Source organism: Electrophorus electricus, chromosome 6 (assembly GCF_041902795.1).
Source record: "Electrophorus electricus isolate QZ-2024a chromosome 6, ASM4190279v1, whole genome shotgun sequence".
NCBI classification, from domain to species: Eukaryota; Metazoa; Chordata; class Actinopteri; order Gymnotiformes; family Gymnotidae; genus Electrophorus; species Electrophorus electricus.
This window is the reverse complement of record NC_137502.1, coordinates 9122035-9141456: the sequence shown is the minus strand read 5'-3', so window position 1 is coordinate 9141456 and position 19422 is coordinate 9122035. Positions and strand designations below refer to the sequence as shown.

General features: G+C 44.1%; 1 protein-coding gene across 1 annotated transcript; it reads right to left on the bottom strand.

Moving 5' to 3' along the window:
* Nucleotides 1-222: 222 nt before the first annotated feature.
* On the bottom strand, nucleotides 223-18576 carry vwf (von Willebrand factor). The gene is made up of 52 exons (XM_027015119.3): nucleotides 18459-18576; nucleotides 17671-17734; nucleotides 17323-17469; nucleotides 17069-17171; nucleotides 16704-16912; nucleotides 16192-16313; nucleotides 15773-15989; nucleotides 15536-15658; nucleotides 15255-15366; nucleotides 15110-15156; nucleotides 14757-14893; nucleotides 14509-14647; nucleotides 14279-14379; nucleotides 13878-14073; nucleotides 13261-13476; nucleotides 12799-13039; nucleotides 12473-12567; nucleotides 12050-12204; nucleotides 11809-11912; nucleotides 11562-11700; nucleotides 11259-11390; nucleotides 10778-10924; nucleotides 10523-10663; nucleotides 10299-10397; nucleotides 10056-10212; nucleotides 9735-9890; nucleotides 9486-9621; nucleotides 7934-9393; nucleotides 7672-7782; nucleotides 7392-7535; nucleotides 7112-7255; nucleotides 6843-7007; nucleotides 6664-6710; nucleotides 6088-6265; nucleotides 5598-5812; nucleotides 5281-5470; nucleotides 4824-5153; nucleotides 4374-4621; nucleotides 3997-4099; nucleotides 3719-3790; nucleotides 3513-3617; nucleotides 3208-3410; nucleotides 2825-2974; nucleotides 2611-2709; nucleotides 2317-2500; nucleotides 2120-2160; nucleotides 1921-2028; nucleotides 1729-1827; nucleotides 1222-1350; nucleotides 968-1007; nucleotides 787-884; nucleotides 223-644 (listed from the first exon to the last, which is right to left on the bottom strand). The coding sequence occupies exons 2-52, from the start codon at nucleotides 17732-17734 to the stop codon at nucleotides 453-455; spliced, it is 8490 nt and encodes a 2829-aa protein (XP_026870920.3). The 5' UTR covers nucleotides 18459-18576; the 3' UTR covers nucleotides 223-452.
* Nucleotides 18577-19422: the final 846 nt, after the last annotated feature.

The window sequence follows — 19422 nt, the reverse complement described above, 5'->3', positions numbered from 1 at the left end:
TGACAACCTCTTTGGATTACCCCTGTGATGTTAAACTATGTTTGTTTTCCTGCAATCGACTCTGTCTCTGTTCTCTGAACCCTGAAAGAACCACTTGCTCTACCAGATTAGCTATAGAAGCTACAATAGTCCTATTCCCAAAGAAAAGAATAAATTAAAAGAAAATAAAAAATAATTACAATCAACCAGAAATGCAAATGCAGATAGTGTATTGCTTAGATGTTGATTTATGACAATATGATTTATTGTTTCTTTAAGTACATTTTTAAGAAGGAGTGACATGACATATACACAGATACGGTATAAGCATAAGAGCACGCATAAGGACGACCGTGTCCTGTGTGTGAGTAAAACTGTTTTACAGACATTAAGTGTGTATTTGTTGTATGTATGTGTGCCCATAGTGAGTTTTATTTGTTTTTGTGTGCGTGTTTGTGATATTAAACATATTTTCATTCAGTAGAGCAAGCGTGGGCTTGGCAGTCACAGCCAGTGACGGTAAGGACTTGGTGAGGTATGTGTGTGCCATTAGGACACTGCAGAGAAACAGTCAGGGGCAGAGTCCCTGTGGCAACACAACACACACATTCACTTTCCACACGGTTCTTTTCCAGAGAATAAACAGCCTTACTGGTACACCGCCCCTGTGTATACGTATTTCAAGAAGAGAAAGAGAAGCACAAATAGTAATTAGAAAATTGTGCCTTACTGTGAACCTGAGGTCAGATTTCTGCATGCTGCACCAAAGTTGTCCAACCATGGGGTAACAAGCCCAGTGCATCTTACCTCACAGTTGCTGATCTGTAGTTTTTCATCTGATTGGCAGCCATCCACCATGATGTATTGCAGCAAACCCACTGTCCTTCTGCACGGTGGCTCAGTACCTACATGGATATATATGCACATCTCACAAACTTCACATGTCAGCTCAGAATTTTTAAGCGAATAAGTTTGTCCTCATACTCACACATCTCACAGCAGCTCTGGCCTATCTGACTTATTTTGCCCTGTGCACAAAGAGAGTAACAGTTCATTTAGTTTTCAAAACCCATTCCTTAATATCTTGTCATAGAATCCAACGAACACTTCTTGAAGTGTTCCTGTGTCATCAGGGTGCAAGAATCAAGAGCAAAAAAATGTGAATGAATAAATGTGTGTGTGTGTGTGTGTGTGTGCGTGCGCGCGCGCGCGCATGTCTGTGAGTGTGTGAAGGATATGCACCCCATGTTGCAGGCAGTGCTCTCTGTCCAGCGGAGGACAGATGGTCACAGCAGTCTCCAGCACAAGCTCTCCATGCTCATTTACACTGCAGGTGTGTTTGCTGCAGCCATCTTCATGTGTACTATTAACCTAAAGTACACACACACACACACACACACACACACACACACAAACATACAACAATACATGCATATGCCAATATACACATGCATGCAGATGCAATTTGTCAGAATCTTGTCCAGTAAAGTGCACAGGCATATAAATGCATTTTATTAACGATGCAACAGTATTTTATTATTTTATGGAATTCCTGTTTATTATCCTATCACTATACTCTCTGTGAGAGACAGAGTTTGTTTCTGGCCTAGCTTTATGATTTGACTTTTGTTGCTATTCTAATCTGTCACTGTGTGTGTGCGTATACATGTTTGTATATGTATGTATGTGTATGAGCACATTAGTGTGTGTGTGTTGGTGTGAGTGGGTGTGTGATTGTGTGTGAATTACCGGCACATTGATTAATTGCCCATCAGATTGTTGGGTGAAACAGGCAGATGCTACACAACGGCCACAGCAAGACCCTGGCACTGGCTCTAGAATGTAACCCTGAAATACACAAGCACACACAGTATTTCCTTATTGCTGTCCAATATACACCTATATATTTGTCATGATAATATTGTTTAGAAGAGTGGTTACCTCTGAGCAGGGACTGCAGCCCAACTTTCTACAGGTCAAGTGATATTTCCCCTGCTGTTCCGTACACTTGCAGTGTGTACATGCATCCACCATCACTCTTTCTCCTGCCTACACACAGATACACACATACAGACTAAATGTGGTATTATCCATACACTACAAAGTATTTTATGTTTACAAGTGTGCTCACAGTCCTTACCCCAATGAGTGTATGATTCAATACACATGCATCCACAGGTGCTAAAAAAAAAACAACATTTTCTGTCATCCACCATAATGTAAAAGTATATGTGCATCAGTGTGTTTGTGCATGCATATATGTGCATGTTTTTTGTGCATGCATGTGTGTGAGTGTTTGTTTGATTGTGTGTGTGTGTGTGTGGTGTTTAAGTGTACCACAGTGGCAGGCAGGGCAGCAGCTTTCAATTGTATTGCATTGCAACTCCGTTCCCAATGGGCAGCTGGGTGTGTCCTTTAGGTGGCATGACACATTAGTGTGCTGGATGAAGACTTCCTCATTAACCTGCACACACTCCATCAACAAACACTGATTCTCTGGAGACACCCATTGCTCTCCTACCTGCAGGGAAACATGTATATTTAAAGTGTAAATACATTTTGACCTGTACCCAGCTACCAGTCACACACACACACACAAACACACACACACACAAAATCGAGCACACTCACCGCTCGCAGATGTCCTCCATGCACTGTGTCCTCCTCTACGCAGCTGGACCTACGGCAGTGACCACAACATGTCCCCTCCGAGTGAGAGTAGATGGTGCCCTGCTCCCAAACACACATGCATGTTTACCCAATAGGATTCCTGGGCAAATAATGCACAATCTACTAGGCATGCACTGATGTCTTGGCAGAAGTGAAAGAGCAGTCCAGAACATACCAGTGGACAGATCTGGTTGCAGACAGGATCCACACACTGCACTAGGTGTAGGCCCGTTGCTTGGTCTGTCTTCTCTGTGCACGTACATACCTTACACTTCTCCTCCCATCTCCTGCCCATCTGATACACCACTCCCTGAACCACACATACCTGCATACACACAGAAATACACATAATAAATACAATATTTTGTAAAAATAAATAAATAAATAAATGCATTTTGCTGGACCTAACAATATAGGGTTCTCCTGTTTTTCCTTAAATGTACCACAGTCATGAAAATGTTCTACAAATTGTACGTACAGTTTGTATGTACATAAAGACATCACCCGATAAAGACATGCATACATGAACAACATAAACTCACATAACACACAGCCCACCTTATCAGGGAGGCATGTGATGTCAACACAGCCACAGTCATCGGTGAGTTCCTTGGTGATGTAACCAGTGGGACAAACTCGACTGGAGTTCTGACAGTCGCACATGCATTCGTATAAATCACAGCACTGTGTCTGTTTGATGGACAGTTTTTTGTGGACAGGGCAAGAGGGTTTGGTTGCCGAGCATTCCTCTTTTTTACAGACTGAAAGAGAGAGATGGCTGTGAATGAGAATGTCAAAGCTTGTGTGTGTGTGTGTTTGCTGGTGAGAGACTGTGTGCACAGTTGATGCTCATTTGGACTCACCACATTGATAAACTGGTGCACACACCCCAGGGTTTGTGAGTACTGAACTGAGACCATTTTCACATTGTGGCGGACTAGCCATAATACAGTTCACAGTGTCACACACTGCAACAACACACAAACATCCAAACATTATCAAAACACATTCCACTGGCCTTGGAGGACTGTCATTTGCAGAGACGCGATGTTGTGTAGTGTGCACTTACCACATTCATACTCAGGGCAGCACGTAGACTGCTTCTTCTCCAGAAGAATCTCACACTTTCCACACTGAGGGGCTGCAACATGGCAACAGTTACCATGACGACATACGCACAATACTGAGGAATTACTTCAAATAATTAGGCTGCTTGGGCATACAGCAAAAAGCCAATAGGAAGAGGGGGAAAGGGAGAAATGAAAGAACGGGGAACAGGAAGAGATGCAGGCATAGAGAAAGAGGAAGACGAGAGATGCAGAGACTGGCACTGTGCATCGTTCTCACGTTTAGCATTAATACAAGGCATGGCTGTGCAGTTGATACGCTGCTGATCCAGACAGACACACAGCAAGCATGGGTTGTCATCAGAGATCCACGTCTCCATAAACTGTGAATTACACACACACGCACACGCATGCACGCACACGTAGAGGGAGATGCATACAAAGACATCAGAACTATACACAGAAAACTAGTGATATAAGTATCATAAGGCAACATTTTATGTCTTAGAGATTACAACAGCCAGTGGTTTAGAAATAGTAACAGAAAAAAAAGTAACAGGAGAAGCATAACCACAGTGTAACACATAAGGGTGATGTATTCACACATGCGCTGGCTTTCAAGTTAGTTAAAGTATCTTTGTGTGTGCAACTGTGCACCTGGTGAGAGAGTCCGTGTTGGTCCACACACTGGCTGCAAGCTTCCCTGCTGACACACTCGTCCCCACGGAGCAGCGTGCCAGAGGGGCAGAAGCAGCCCTCAGTGGGGGTGTTCCAGCACTGGGTTCTGTTCCACTGCCCATCATCCGTCGCATCCACATCACCCAGTACTTGCCTGCCGCGCCCACACTGCTCCACACAGCCAGTTCGACATGCGTCGTATTCCATAGTGCTAGGGCATGGCATGGCTGAACACAAAAACACGTGCAACATGGGCTCACAAACATGAACACACACACAAACCCAAGTTCTTATATCTGTACTACTTTACATTAAAGTTGTTGCTATATCTTAAAATTATTGCAGAATTCACACAAATTTGTCTTTTGAGTTTATATAGGGCAATTTAATATATATATATATGTGTGCGTACAGGTAAATGAGACTCACGGCATAGGTTGGATTTCCTCCAGTTGATGCACACACCCTGCTGTCTACACATGCTGCTGTAGACAGCAAGGAGGTCACAGACAGCAGCAGGATGGCAGGCGGCCTGACGGCACATGCTCATGTAGTCCTGCAGGGGCACAACAGCATGGCACAGGGCAAACACTGGAGAAGACAGCATTTCGCAGGCCTCTGCCCCACCCGCCTCACACCACTCAGGCTCCCGCACTATGGATACACACTCGCCCAGGGCCCACGCTCGCAGAAACACATCCTGGTTATCAGCCACAGAGCCATCGGGAAGCAACTGGTCTGTCTGATCAGAGCAGGAACCTGACAGAGGGAGAGAAAGTGAGAGACAGAGAGAGAGAGAGACAAATAAAGAGCCTTCTTGCCTCTAAAGCTCAGACCCTGGTGAATAACAGTGCAACAGTGTAACAGCTAAAGAGAGTGCATGTACCACAGATGCCGGTGGTGTTTGTCATCATGGAGAGGTCCAGGCTGATGGTAAACTCATTGCTATGGGGAGTGAAGGTGAGGGTGAACCCATGCCTCTCTGACCGCAGCTGGTGCAACAGAGCTCCAATCTGAGTGACAGCCACTCCTCCCTGTCTGAAGGGTACTGCAGTAGCCACACCATTTACTGCTACCTACACCACACAAACACCCCCAAACACATACACACACATATTGTCGCTGTGGTTCATTATGCGGCTGATTATCAAGGAGAGCTGTAGTGACTGTCATAGTAATTTGGCACCTCTTCATCACTTTTACCTTCATATCATCTCTTAACACAATACTAGTCTCGCCCTCTCTCAGCTCCAAGCTCTCCATGCAGACTTGATTGGGCAAGCCCTTACAGGGTGTTGTGTGTAACACAAGCTCAGCCCCTCCAGAGCGAAGCAGCAGATACGAGCAGGCACTTTTCAGCTTCACAGCCACGCCACCAAATGTCACCACATGACTGGTAGAGCTGCCCATGCAAATACCTACAGGAGGAGAGGTCATTAATCGGAGTACATAGATCTTTGCAAAGCATGTGTGCATATATGTTCGTGTATTTGTACTTTTAAATAATTATATGTGTGTGTGTCTGCATGTGGGGGGTGGGCAAGGAAACCAATATAGGAAACTAAGCCTACCAGAGACATTCAAGCCTACCTTGTCAGGACCTTGACACTTCATTTTTGGTTAATGGGTTTAGGTTAGGGTGTGTGTGTTGTCACACACATATGTATATGTGTGCTTGTGTGTGTCATCTCACAAGGGCAGGCCCAGGTGCAGCCGCAGGTCTGATGAACCTTGAGGGCTATGAGGTTGTTTTGGCAGGCTGGAGGCTCCATCCTCTCACAGTTGACCATGTGACTCTGCAGAGTCACCTCTCCTGATGGGTTACACAGCAGCGAGTGGCAGCCATCTGCCAGGAACCACGTCTCACCAGGCTAACACGCACACACACACATACAAACGCACATGCATACACACACAAACACACAGCCACATGAATACATCAGTTCATATATCATTGTTATTTATCCATATTATACACAGTGTATGGAGTGACACTTTCAGAGCTGTGGAGTGATTAGAGCACCGAAGTCTTGGGGCAGTGTTAAATTTCTGATCATGATGAAATCAAGTTCTTTAAGTAGAATTGATGGATTTGGTGTTTTGATGTGGGCAGTGCTAGCATAAAGGTGCTTGAAGCTCAATGTACTGATGGTTTTTGTTAGCAAGAAAGGCACACAAAGTTTAGTTGTCAAGGGATTAGAAGTGTTTAAAGGAAGAAATGAAGAGAGAATCATGGGTAATGGGATTCTCGTATCATTCCAAAGCTCACCTGTCTCTCTTTTCCCTCGTCATCAATACACAGCCCGGGAGGACCCACTGAGAGACATCATCATCTCCATCAATGCCATTATTAATATTCCATGCCTAGCAATGGTGTGTGTGTGTGTGTGTATGTGCATGCATGTGTGTCTGTATGCGCATGTGAGTGAGCATCTGTTTGGGGTTTACCTCTGCAGAGTTTGTCAATGAATGAGTGGTCCTGGGTAAGCATAGAGAGCAGGTCATTTGTGCTACTCAGGTGTATAACATTGTCCTGTGCATGTGGACCTGCGAGCATGCTCAGTTCAGTCTGGTCATACAGCTCACCCACCCCAATGGGAAACACCGAAACACCTGATCACAAAACACATATTAACAATTAAGTTACTGTCATGTTAGAATACGTGACAGCATGAGTACAAAGTACATAATCTAAATCTCATAATGATGTGACCCACCAGCAGTAATAGCTTCATTTGCAGGTTCCCGCACTGAGTCAGTTGACCTATCAATCACCAGCATCACAACAAGCTTGGCTACACCCATCCTACCCCCACTTGTGGAGGAAATTGATGTTTGAACAGCTGATCGTAATGCAGCACCTACAACAATAAAAACCCACCAACTTAGTGTTTTTACATTTACAAAAAACGTATATATATATATATATATATATATATATATATATATATATATATATATAGTGAGAGAGCAAATTCATGTTTGTGGGGTAGGTACCCAATCGTGCTTCATTGTCTGTCTTGCTGTCTAATTTGTTTATCATTTGAAGAAGGTTTTCTACATTTTGTTTATCTCTGAAGGATACAACCTCCACTGGCTTCGCTCCATATACTACCACTGCTACCTGAGTCTCATTATGGCCTGAAACACACAAAAAATGTGTTCACAGAAACACTGAAAAACATAGCATAGCATGATGTATACTATAGTATGGTGTATTTTTGTGCATGCACTAAAATTAAGAGAAAAAAAATCATAAATCAAAAATCACACTTACCAATGTTAGCACTCTTTATGAAAGATCTCACAAATGTTTTCAGGTCCTCAAACTGATTAATAAAAGCTGTTCTCAGCAAAAAGATCACATCCATAGCCTTAGAGCAGGGCACTGAATCACGCACACACACACACACACACACACACACACACACACACTTATTCACCTAAGGTAGCTCAGGATGGGAGAACAGGAAAAACAGAAAATCAAAAATATCATGTGGATTACAGGACAGAAAAAATGATTGACTGTGTCATCTGACCTGAAGAGGGCAGTGTTGCTCTAGGAGGTAGGGTAGGTATGACTGGCCTTTTCTGTGTCCTACTGATATTAACCAGAAGTGGGCCCAGTGAGTGCAGCTGCTCAGTAGTCTTCAACATTATAGGAGCATGTGGGAAACTAAGTGGCTCCAGATCCATCTCATGCACATAAGGACCAATCCCAACAGGGAACACCTGCATGTGGGTGGAGCTGGATGGCCTCTGAATCACATCAGTAGGTGGGCTCTGAGTTATGAGGAACACCATCTGGTCAGGAGAGTGATCCGGCCTCTCTGTAGTAATGGACTCATAGAGGGAGCGAATGGCATGCCCCGTGTTCACCTGGGCCCCGCCTCCCCAGCGGATTTGTTGCATTCGGCGCAGTAAGAGCTCCTTGTGCTGCAACTCCATTCGACTAAGCTCGACAGAGACAGTGAGAGAGTATTGTATCACTGTGATTCGCAGGTGCTTCATCTCCTCCTGTCCAAGGGATGCCACAACGTTGATGAGCGCGTCTCGTGTCTGGTTAAAGCCTTCTTCCCCGACTCTGTCTGACCCCTCTAGCAGGAAGGTAATGTCATGCATCGTCACTATAGGAGGAGAAAGAGTATTTCCAGGGCTGAAGGTGCTGGGAAATGCAGTCAGGACAGCAGCTGTAGGTGGAATGGTAGCAGCAAATGGCTTGACATCCTCTGTAATAGGTATCGTTGTTGCAATGGTCGTGGTGGTGGTTGTCATGGAGGGTTTTGAGGTGGAGGGTTTCTTAGGTATTTCGGGGTCCATGCCCAGTGTGCAGAGATAATCTGTGATTTCCAGAGCACGGTTCTCCAGCTCGGCCACACTGCTCAGCACATATGCTCGACTACTGGGCGTTGACTTGGTGATGTCATTCACCTGCGCCATGCTGACATCAGGTCCAAGGGCGATGGTGAGGACGGTGATGTCTTTCTTCCTCAGCAGACGCTGGGTGGTGCGCATGGGCCGCGGGTTCATGCTGGCTGTCAGCATGATGGCAACACGGCCTGCATGTGCACGCTTGTTCTTGTCATAGATATACACAGACAGGTACTTGAAGGCCTCGTCCATGAAGGCTACGTCGCCGCCACTGTAGTGCATGTCATGCACCATTTTTCGGAAAATCCACTTCTGCACCTGCATGTCGTAGCTTTTCACTCCTGAGTGGAAAAGAAGCACCGTGGCCCGAGTGTGCGCCGAACCCATCCGGAAGCGCTCCACCACACCCAAGATGAAGCTCTTGACCAAGCCAAAGTCTTCCTCTTTGAGAGAGGAGGAGCCGTCCACCAGGAAGGCCAGATCCATTGCTCTATCACAGGCATCCTCAGGAACTGCCGTGGAGAAGGGGACGGGCATAGGCGTGGTATGTACAATGGTTGGGGTTGGTGTGGACGTGGGACCAGGGGACGGGCATGGACCACAATTCAAACTGTTTTCCTCACAGTAGCTGAAATACAAGTGAAAATACACAACGCATGCACACTTAGCTACAGGTTTACCAAAAGACCCACGATCTTGTTCATAAATTATGGGACATACCATATCTGACAAAGATGGGGGTCATCATGATTCAAAATGATCTGCTTTCCATGGGAAATTCGTTCTCCATTGTGCATGCACACCTGGCACTGAGATGGTTCCACACAGCGTCTCAAAACTTCATCTAAGACCTGGCCTGATGTAGAAAGTGATAATGCAGATAAAATGCAGTGATTATATTATTCAGGTGTGTACACATCTATTGGTACGCTACATGTTATTTTGTGTGTGTGTTTATCTTTGCGTTACCTGGTGGGCAGAAGGCATGGCAGCCCTCTAGGCAAGTATGTGGGCAGTTCAAGGGCTCTGGGTGCTGGCATGTTATAGGACAATTACTAGCACAGGCATTAAAACGCCACTCACACTCCTGTCCTGCATCCTTATTCAGCTTCTCACAGCTTATAGCTGCAACACACACACACAAGTTCACACACATATAAACCTGCTGTGTTATTCATGTCATGAGCATACACAAACGCTGTATCCTTGTATCATGCCTTTTTCTGTGTGCAGGAAAGTAAAGTAGAGAACAAAAGTGCAGAGCCTGGTGCAGTGTGGTGGTGCACTCACGGCACAGGTCGTTGGACCTCCACTCTACAACCACTCCCCTCTGGGCACATTCGTGAGCATAGGCTGCGACAGCGTCACACAAACATGTGCAGTCGCCCACCGATGGACACAAGCAGGTGTCGTGAGTGCAGATCTCCCAGTATGGTTCTGGGTCCACCTGAGATCCACAGGGGTCGTGACAGAGGGATAACTCTGAGATTAAGTGCTGGGTGACAGACATTCACTGCTGTGAATGGTACTCACCATACTGTTGCATTCCTTGAAAGGTGCGCTGGTGAGCACGTGGCATGACTGTTCCACTGCCACCAGTTTTACCACATCGGTACTGCATGGAGACGGCAGCTACACACACACACACACACACACACACACACACACACACAAATAAAAATTAAAAGTATTTGCGTGAAGAGCATTTACAGAGGGCTTTAGCTGTCTGGGGCAACATGCAGTGTGCACTCAGTCACCTGGACAGCATCAGCACAGCTCAGCTGGACCTTCCAGGAGTTTCCAAAGTCTACAGGGTCCACCTCCATCTGATTGTTACTGCTCAGTAGGTCGTTGTTTTGATTACCATCAAAGTTTCCACACAGACCACACAATCTTCCCTAAACCAAACATACATTTCAGCATAATCAAATTCTCTTCGATCTTGTTTAGTGCACAACATCAAAGGGCAATACAGAGAATGAGATGATTTGAACTGTGTGTGTGTGTTGTACCCTGTATTTGCTGTTTATCTTCAGTATAATACGAGTGCCAGTGTCCCAGGTGAGAGAAATGTGTTTTCCTAGGAGAACGATGTAATAAAGACCTGAGCGTACAATCTCAACATCTGTCTCCTTCATCACCGGCCTATTCATCTTCACCTATAAACACACAGTGTTATGATGAAAGTGTTTAGAAAGAGCTGAAAAATAGAAAGAGTGTGTGTGCATATGTGCATGTGCGTGTGCGTGTGTGTGTGCACGTGTATGTGTTCATGTGTGTGTGAGTTCATGTGTGCGTGTGTGTGTGTGTGTGTGTGTGGGTGTGTGTGCATGTGCGTATGCGTGCGTGTGCGTGAGCATGTGTGCGTGTGTGCGCATGTGTGTGTGTGCACCTGTGTGTGTGTGTGTGTGTGTGCACCTGTGTGTGTGTGTGTGTGTGTGTGTGTGTGTGTGTGTGTGCATATGTGTGTGTGTGTGTGTGTGTATTCCAGACCTCTCCATGCTCCATGATGATCTGTCCTCCCATGTAGAGCACAGTGATAGCCTTAGTGCAGCGCTGGCCAGCAACCCCACAGGAGCTCTCCACCAGCACTCGAAATGTGCCATCCAAACCATTACAGTAATCCTACACAAATACACAGAGAGACAGACATTGAGAGAGAGAAAGAATAGTGTAATAAAACAGAGCAAGAGAGAGAGAGAAAAGGACATTGATAAGGATAGCGGGAGTAAAGGAAAGAATGAGAGACAGAAAGAATGGGGGGAGAAGGGGTGAGGGGTGTATTATATGACTAACCTGAGCAAGGACATACTGACAGGGTCCTGGGAATGAAAACTTGAGTCGATCAAAGCTGAGGTAGTGGGACTCTCCTATTGTCTGGCACACACCGTCACAGGCTTGCTGAGTACAGTTCCACTGCCGACCGGCACACACACTGGGGGAGCACAGCAACACCACACTAAGAGGAAATTCTTATATCACTTTATCACAACAGCATACTAATCACATTTAAACCTGTAGAGCACTTTGCAAGGGTGATTACCAGGTGTTGCACTCTACATTAATGCTCTGTCCAGGAGCATAGGGGTGGTTGTTATGGAAACAGGGGCACTGGTCTGGAGGAAGGCATTCTCTTCTATAACGAACCTGTAGACAATCAGTAAACTCGATAAAAACCCATTTAAATCCCATCCAACTATGTGGTATCAGTTTGTTAATATGATGTTAAGAAATGATATATTGGGGGGAAAAAAAAAAAAGCACTGACACATGTATGCACATACCGTCCCAGGAGGGCACACACAACCCGAGATACAGCCCTGGCTCACACACTCAAGGTCTAAGTTCTGGCACGTTCTAGCACATTCTATACCCAGATCCCTCACACTCTTACACTTCAACAACTGCAGTGGTGTGGTGCAGGAGAGAGAGCGCCGCTCTGTATACACACACACACACACACACACACACACACACACACACACACACACACATTCAGGAAAGAAAGGTCACCATTTCCACATCTGACTGATACTTTTGAAAAAGAGCAATGCACAGCACTGTGACTGATATGGTTCAGTCATCTTCTTGAAAAAGTTCCAAAAGGATTTACAACAACAGTTCCCATTTTTAGGGCAACTGCGCACATTTTGTATTTTAAGATGAAAGCATGTCCTAATTTCCAGAGCAATTGTGTGTGGGTATACCTCTGGAAGGGAGAGGCTCATCAAAGAAGAGATCAGATAACATATATGTTGGCTGATCACTGGAGCTGCAGTGCATGGAGCCACTCTCACAGTAACTACAACACACAGATACACACATGGATACATGTACATATACACACATCCATACAAACATACACCACAAATGAGTAGAAATACACAAAATGTCAGAAATGCATTGGTCTTTGATACTGAGGGCTGGTTTCCTGGGCCTAGATTAAGCCGAGTAATTGCCAGTATTGATTCACTATTGAAAGTGATTTGTAGTCTAAGGTTTATGTGCATGTTTGTGCGTGTGTAGGACTGACCAGATAGAATGGTGATCAGCAAACATGTCATTGGGCTGGTAGATTTCACCATCATAGTGACAGGAGCACTGCTCTGGTGACACACACTCTCCTGTGTCACTCAAATATAGTCCTCGAGGACAGAAACAGCCCTCCTCACACACACTGCGACACTCGCTGTCCGGCAGCGACAGAGACCGACACGTCTGGTTACACACACTCCCACACACCTCATACACCTGGCCACCTGGACAACTCAGTTCTGCTCACACACACAGACACACATCCACACACACAAATGTATATAGAAGCGTGTGGTTGAAAGCACAGATTTTCCTTAAGGCATTCTTGAATGAAATTTTCTAAAAGTAATACGAGTTTTACAAAAGAGGTTATACAAAAAGAGAAGAATAAAGGTGACAGGAGATTTCATGTTAGAAAATTCAACATATGTGTATGTGTGTGTTAGAGTAAGTGTGTTACCACAGTATCCCTGTCCCCTCCAGTTGATGAGCACTCCCCGAGAAGAACAGGCAGTTGCGTAGGTGCTCACAGCGTCACACAGGCACTTGTGGCCATCAGAGCAGGAGCACACATCATAACGACAGTTCTTCACAAACGGGCTGGGGTTTACCTCACGATGACATGGCTCAAACTTCACAGACAACAGCACCTCACACGCCTCCTCTGCAAAGCGCACTGTTTATGCACACACACACACACACACACACATACACAAACACAGACTAAAGTGTGTATAGATCTGCTGCCACCTAGTGTTTAAATGAGGGATGTGAACACATCTGCCAGACATGACATCATGCATTTTCTATCCTTGTACATGCAAAGTCCCATGTGGTTCTGTCTCCTCCACCTTGTCCTCATATTAGAGCTGCACTGCTAGCGAGTCTGAACCCCCCCTTACATACAATATGATTCGTGTTTTGAGTATTGTGGATTGGACTTGGATACATATATTTGCATGTGGGTGGGTTGGTGGGTGGACGTGTGTGTGTGTGTATGTGCAAGCATGTGTGTGTGTGTGTGTGTGTGTGTGTGTGTGTGTGTGTGTGTGTGTGTGTGTGTGTGTGTGTGTGTACCTCTCTTTGGGTTTAAGCTACAGGGATCAGTGGGCTGTTTTTGAATATTTTCACACTCTGCATTCATCTTCCACGCATTTCCAAAACCCTCCACTCGTGTCTCAACCAGACCACTCGCCGTCAGGAAATCATCGCCTTGGTTACCATTATAGTTACCGCACAGACCACAGGTTTTTCCTGCATACACTGGGCTAAGCTATAAAAATACACACATACAAAAATTTGTTTGGAGAAAGAAAGTCCTCACTGAAGATACGTTTTCACTGAATAGTTGTTGAAATATGACATCATTAAATTACAAATTACTTATATTAGGTTATATTTAGAAAGATTAAAACGATTTTTTTAAGACGATGAGCACTGAGCCACACGTAGCTTCACATACCCACACACTCACTCACCCTGAGCAGCACTCGTCCATGGCCGTTCCAGTCCACCTGAAGATCATTTCCATAGATCAGCCTCACAGAGGACAACACAGTGTTCTGGATTCTCAGTATTCCTACACACACACACACACACACACACACATACACACACACACATACACATACACACACACATACACATATTAGTATTACACTTGAATAAGCATAATTTTGTTGTGCCCTTGGAATGTGATTTCACAGACCTTTGACCAAAGGCATTTGAACATCCATGCCATCCACGGAGACCACACCCCCATGCTTTAGCCTAATTGTCTGACTGGCCATATCATGGAACTTAAGTGTGACTGAACGTGTGCACACAGCATCCTGGTCATCTGCACACTGGTATTAATATACACAAAAACACACACAAAGTCAAGCACATACTAATACGTGGAACATCATTGCAGGTACAAATGTAAATGTATACACTTGGAAGATTTAACTGTACCTGTACAGTCTCAATAATAGCAGAGAACAGGTTGGTTTGACAATCCTTTGCCAGCAGATACTGACAGAAGCCACTGAAGGTGAAGAACTTATTATCAAAGCTTTTAAAGTGGGATTGTCCTGCTACCAAACACTCGCCTGCAGATAGAAACAGCAAGACAATCAGCATGTTTGTTGTGTGTGTGTGCATGCATGTGTGTATGAACCTCTGCTGGTCTGCGTTACACTCCAAGGGCAACTCTTACTGAAGTTTGTCTTCTTTATTTACTATTGATTTGCTCTGTATTTCACTGGATTGTATCATTGCTATCACTATATCGCCAGGGTATGAGCAGGATTTGAGTGAATCCTCACCTGGGCATTGCTCATTTGTGCACTCCCAAGATCCATGGCGACACACACTGGAATTAACAATAGTACATGATGTAGTAGTGTATATACTTGAATGTGTGTGTGTGTGTGTGTGTGTGTGTGTGTGTGTGTGTTTCTGCAGTCCTACCATGTGTTGCAGTCTTGTGAGATAGTAGACCCAGGAGGGAAGCGTTTCCCTGTATGCTGACATGAGCACTGGGAGACATCAACACAGCGATCTCCATCCAGTACCTTACCCACTGACACACACACACACACACACACACACACACACACACACACAAACAGGCACAGTCATAACACCATATAAGCCTTTCACTAGAAAAAGAAATGAGCTTATTCAAAGTGAAGCCCAGAAGACCAGAAGGGTGTTGGTGTGAGGGGAATGCAGAATGCAGAACCACTCACCTGCACAGCTACAGCCGTCCACACAATCGCCCCTGCACACTTCCTGGATGTTCAGTGTCTGACAGGATGTGGAACATGCCTGAGAACAGGCGCTATACTGCATTCCTAATGGACACTTTGGAGCTACAAACACACACACACACGTTAAAATTGCTTATCCACAAGAGCCCCCAATCTCTTTACAATCTTCTACATGGCATTTGTTTGTATCTGTGTTTGTATGTGTGTCCTACTTACTGCACAGACTCTGGGTGTGCCAGTCATGTAGTACAACTCCATGGGTAGCACAGGTACGTGCATATTCCAGCAGGGCCTGACATAAACAGTCTTCACTGTTTCCACAGTGACACACATCAGCCTCACACATTGCCACAAATGCATCCACATTCACCAGGTGTGCACAGCGAAGGAATACTGCAGACGTTCGCAGAGCCTCACACTGAGACATTCGATCCTACATGCACATACACACATACAAATACACATGTATACACACATACAGAATACACAAAAGATGCCATGCCATAAAAAAAAGTATAATTCATGGATATTTGTGTAAATGTTCCATAAAAAGAGACAAAAGGTCTATTGTTTATGGCTTATCGGCTGTTTTATTGTCACGTAAAATGATTAACATATGAAGGACTTTGACTAACTTTCACTGAGGGACCTGTGCTGTTACAGGTCTGAGAAGGTGGGGTTATGTGTTTACATGGCTCTGAAGCCCCATTAAGGGCCCATGAGTTGGCGAAGTCAAAAGGGTCCTCTGTCACAAAACCTAGACACACGCACAATATATACATATATACATGCTCATATACATGCTCATTCCTGCAACAGGTCACACATTTACTCAAACACATGCGCACACACACAAGCACCCACATCCACAAAAATAACTTCTTTGTATTACAATTTGTGATCTTTTTTTTTAAAGTTGCTAAAAGGATCTTTCAACTCCCAAAATTTTCAGAGACAGAGATTTAGAAAAAAGCAGGCTCACACACACACACACACACACACACACATACACACACACACACACACACACACACATACACACATATACACATACACATTTCAAGATCTGATAAAGTACATAGAAATTTCCCTTTGTTTAGTTAGTTAGGGAAGCTTGTCCCACCCATTTCCCTGAACAATCACTCACCTTCTTGTGCAGTATAGTCATCATCAGGCAGAGAGTTGTAGTTGCCGCAGAGACCACAAGTATGGTTACTATGGTGTTTGGTGAGGGTGAGCTGAATGTTTTGTGTAGGGTCAATGCGAATGGAAAAACCAAACTCATCACTCCACAACCGCACGCTACCCAACTCGAAGCCCACAAACACTGAGCTCGAGGCATACGGCAAATGCAACCTGTCACACACACATACACATGCACACAGAATTCACATGTGAAATCATGCAGAACATCTATAAGCACATGCACAAACAAATATGTCATATTTGTAAGCACAAACATATGCCATCAGAAGGTGCTGCAGATATCAGTATTCACCCAGCATTCTTTACCTCTCTGCTCCTTGAGACAGGCTTCCATCCACAGATAGATGCAACTCAAAAGCCTCTCCAATGAAGAGAGTCACTCCTTTCCTTTGGCCATGAGAGAAATCACCTTTGCACAAGTAAACACATACATTCAACATGTGACTTTTAAATAAAAAGTATCTGCCAGTTCTGGAAGGTGTTTTATTTGCCTCTGCATATCTCCTGATCATAACAGAGCTTTGTAGGAAAACCCAGTATTGGAAGAGGGTCAGAGTTACCCAATATTGAGAAGGTTCTGCGACGGCAGTCTCCAGCCAGCATATAGCTACAGTCTCCAGGGAACTCATAAATGACGCCATCAAATGTATGTATGTACTGCCGGCCAAACAGACTACACCGACTGGTCCCCTCTACTAACACACAGCCTAGAGGTAAAGGAGCGCACACACACAAACGGTCATACTGATTCACACACATAAGAGCGTCTGTCAAATGCTGATAAATGCAAAATATTGTAGATGTGCAAAGTGCATACTGACATACAGCACGTGCATGTATATGTAGAATGCACATGAAAGTAATGAAGACAACACGCTGGATTGGCACGCAAACAGGAAAACACTTGCCTGCCAAATAGAGGAAGATAAGGCATGGGAACACATTCCACCCTTTCAGCTGTAGCCTTTCCATCTGATCAGCACAGGACCAAGAGAAGTGGAGAGAAGGGGCTGATTAAACATTCATCTTAAGAGCTTTCATTAATCAAAAGCATCAACATTTCCCTGCGTCAGTATAAGGGTGTGACCCTGTCTTAAATGCCATGCAGTGTAATCAAACAATGCAATGTCAACACTAACCTATTTTTCTAATACAATTACCTTTCCAAGTCTCTGAAAAGAAAATTTCTACTGTAACTGAACTTTGAATATTTATGCATGCACTTCACTGCAACATAGTCCAGGTATGCAAATCACTTTTCGGAACAATAAACATATTTCTGAGCAATTTGAAAATACATGATCATTTCAACAGATACAGAACCACCCCTCCCCCCATAATCACACAAAAAATATTGTACCTCTGGAGTATTTCCAATGATTTGTGAATTGTGAATTATTGCAGTTCAGTATTACTATGCCTACAGGTAAATACAAACCTAATTTTAACTTTAGTAGCCAAAACGGAAATCGTTAGACTCTTCAGTTTTTCAAATAAAAGCAAAATCAAACCAAACTGGATGTACCCACATCATCAAAATGTTCATCAGAATGCAAAACCCCAATTAGACAATTAAACACTAAATTGACATTAGACAATCATAATAAATTGCTCGGACAAGCAAATGTATGCAAGAATGATATAATTATATGAAACAGAAAATTTGAAATAGCCCAAATACACACAGTGCAGGTACCTTAACAGCAGCACGCAGAATGTGTCTAGCATATGAGTCTCGTGCCTGGTTCCTGTTCTCTCTGAGTGGAATGCACTGCTCTGTGCTGGTTCTATGTTCTCTGGTGTCTCACATATCTAGGGACTTAACAGGAGAAGTGATTTTATAGGAAAGAGGGAGAGAGATGGTGTGAGTTCCGTTCTTGCCCTCGTTATGGGAGAACAATAGGAGGAAGTCTGGGCACAAGAGAAACCAAAGGATTAGTCTAGGACTGAAGACAGATAAGACAAACCAACAGAACAGTAGTGCCAAGCTAAACTTTATGAACACACGCACATAAATATATCTACACTTTCTCTCTTTCTCTCACGCTGACACACAAACACAGACATACACACGCACGCACGCTCTCATACACAAACACAGCCTTGAGAGCCCACATTTAGCCAGGCATAAAATATACACCATAGATTGAATGTTTCCATCAAAACAAAAGCAGAGAATGCCTGAAGCAAAAGTATCCCTTAATAAAATCATTCAAAAACACTGATTCTCATCTAGCATCTCATACTAGCTGCCAGGAACACAGACGACACATCTTATATCCACTCGTTGAGATTCTCCACTTAGACATTATTCTGACTATCAACAGATTAGACATTAAAATCCATTACACTCAGCAGACATACAACAATTTCACATGCATAAAAACACATTTATAACCATCCATTTTAACCAAACATTTTTACATTATTTTTAACACAAATGTATGCACTCATAGTCTATATATACAGACACATAAACAAGACAATATAATATCAACTCAGCATATTATTCAGTTTTGGTAGAAGTATAGAACTTTAGTTAGATTTCCTTATGGTTAAAAGGTTTATTGAGAAGCATGAAAAGAAAAAGTACACAAAAACAAAACCTTGAAAGATACCCCCAGCTTCCACCCCTGTGGGACCCCTGTGTATGTCTTTAG

Excerpts from the sequence above, each read along its gene's own strand:
- vwf (XM_027015119.3), bottom strand. The coding sequence starts at position 17,734 with ATGGAAAGGCTACAGCTGAAAGGGTGGAATGTGTTCCCATGCCTTATC. Across the intron at positions 15,990-16,191 it reads GCACAGGTCCCTCAGTGAAA|GATCGAATGTCTCAGTGTGA; the intron begins GTTAGTCAAAGT and ends ATGTGCATGTAG. Across the intron at positions 7,783-7,933 it reads AGCAACACTGCCCTCTTCAG|TGCCCTGCTCTAAGGCTATG; the intron begins GTCAGATGACAC and ends TGCGTGATTCAG.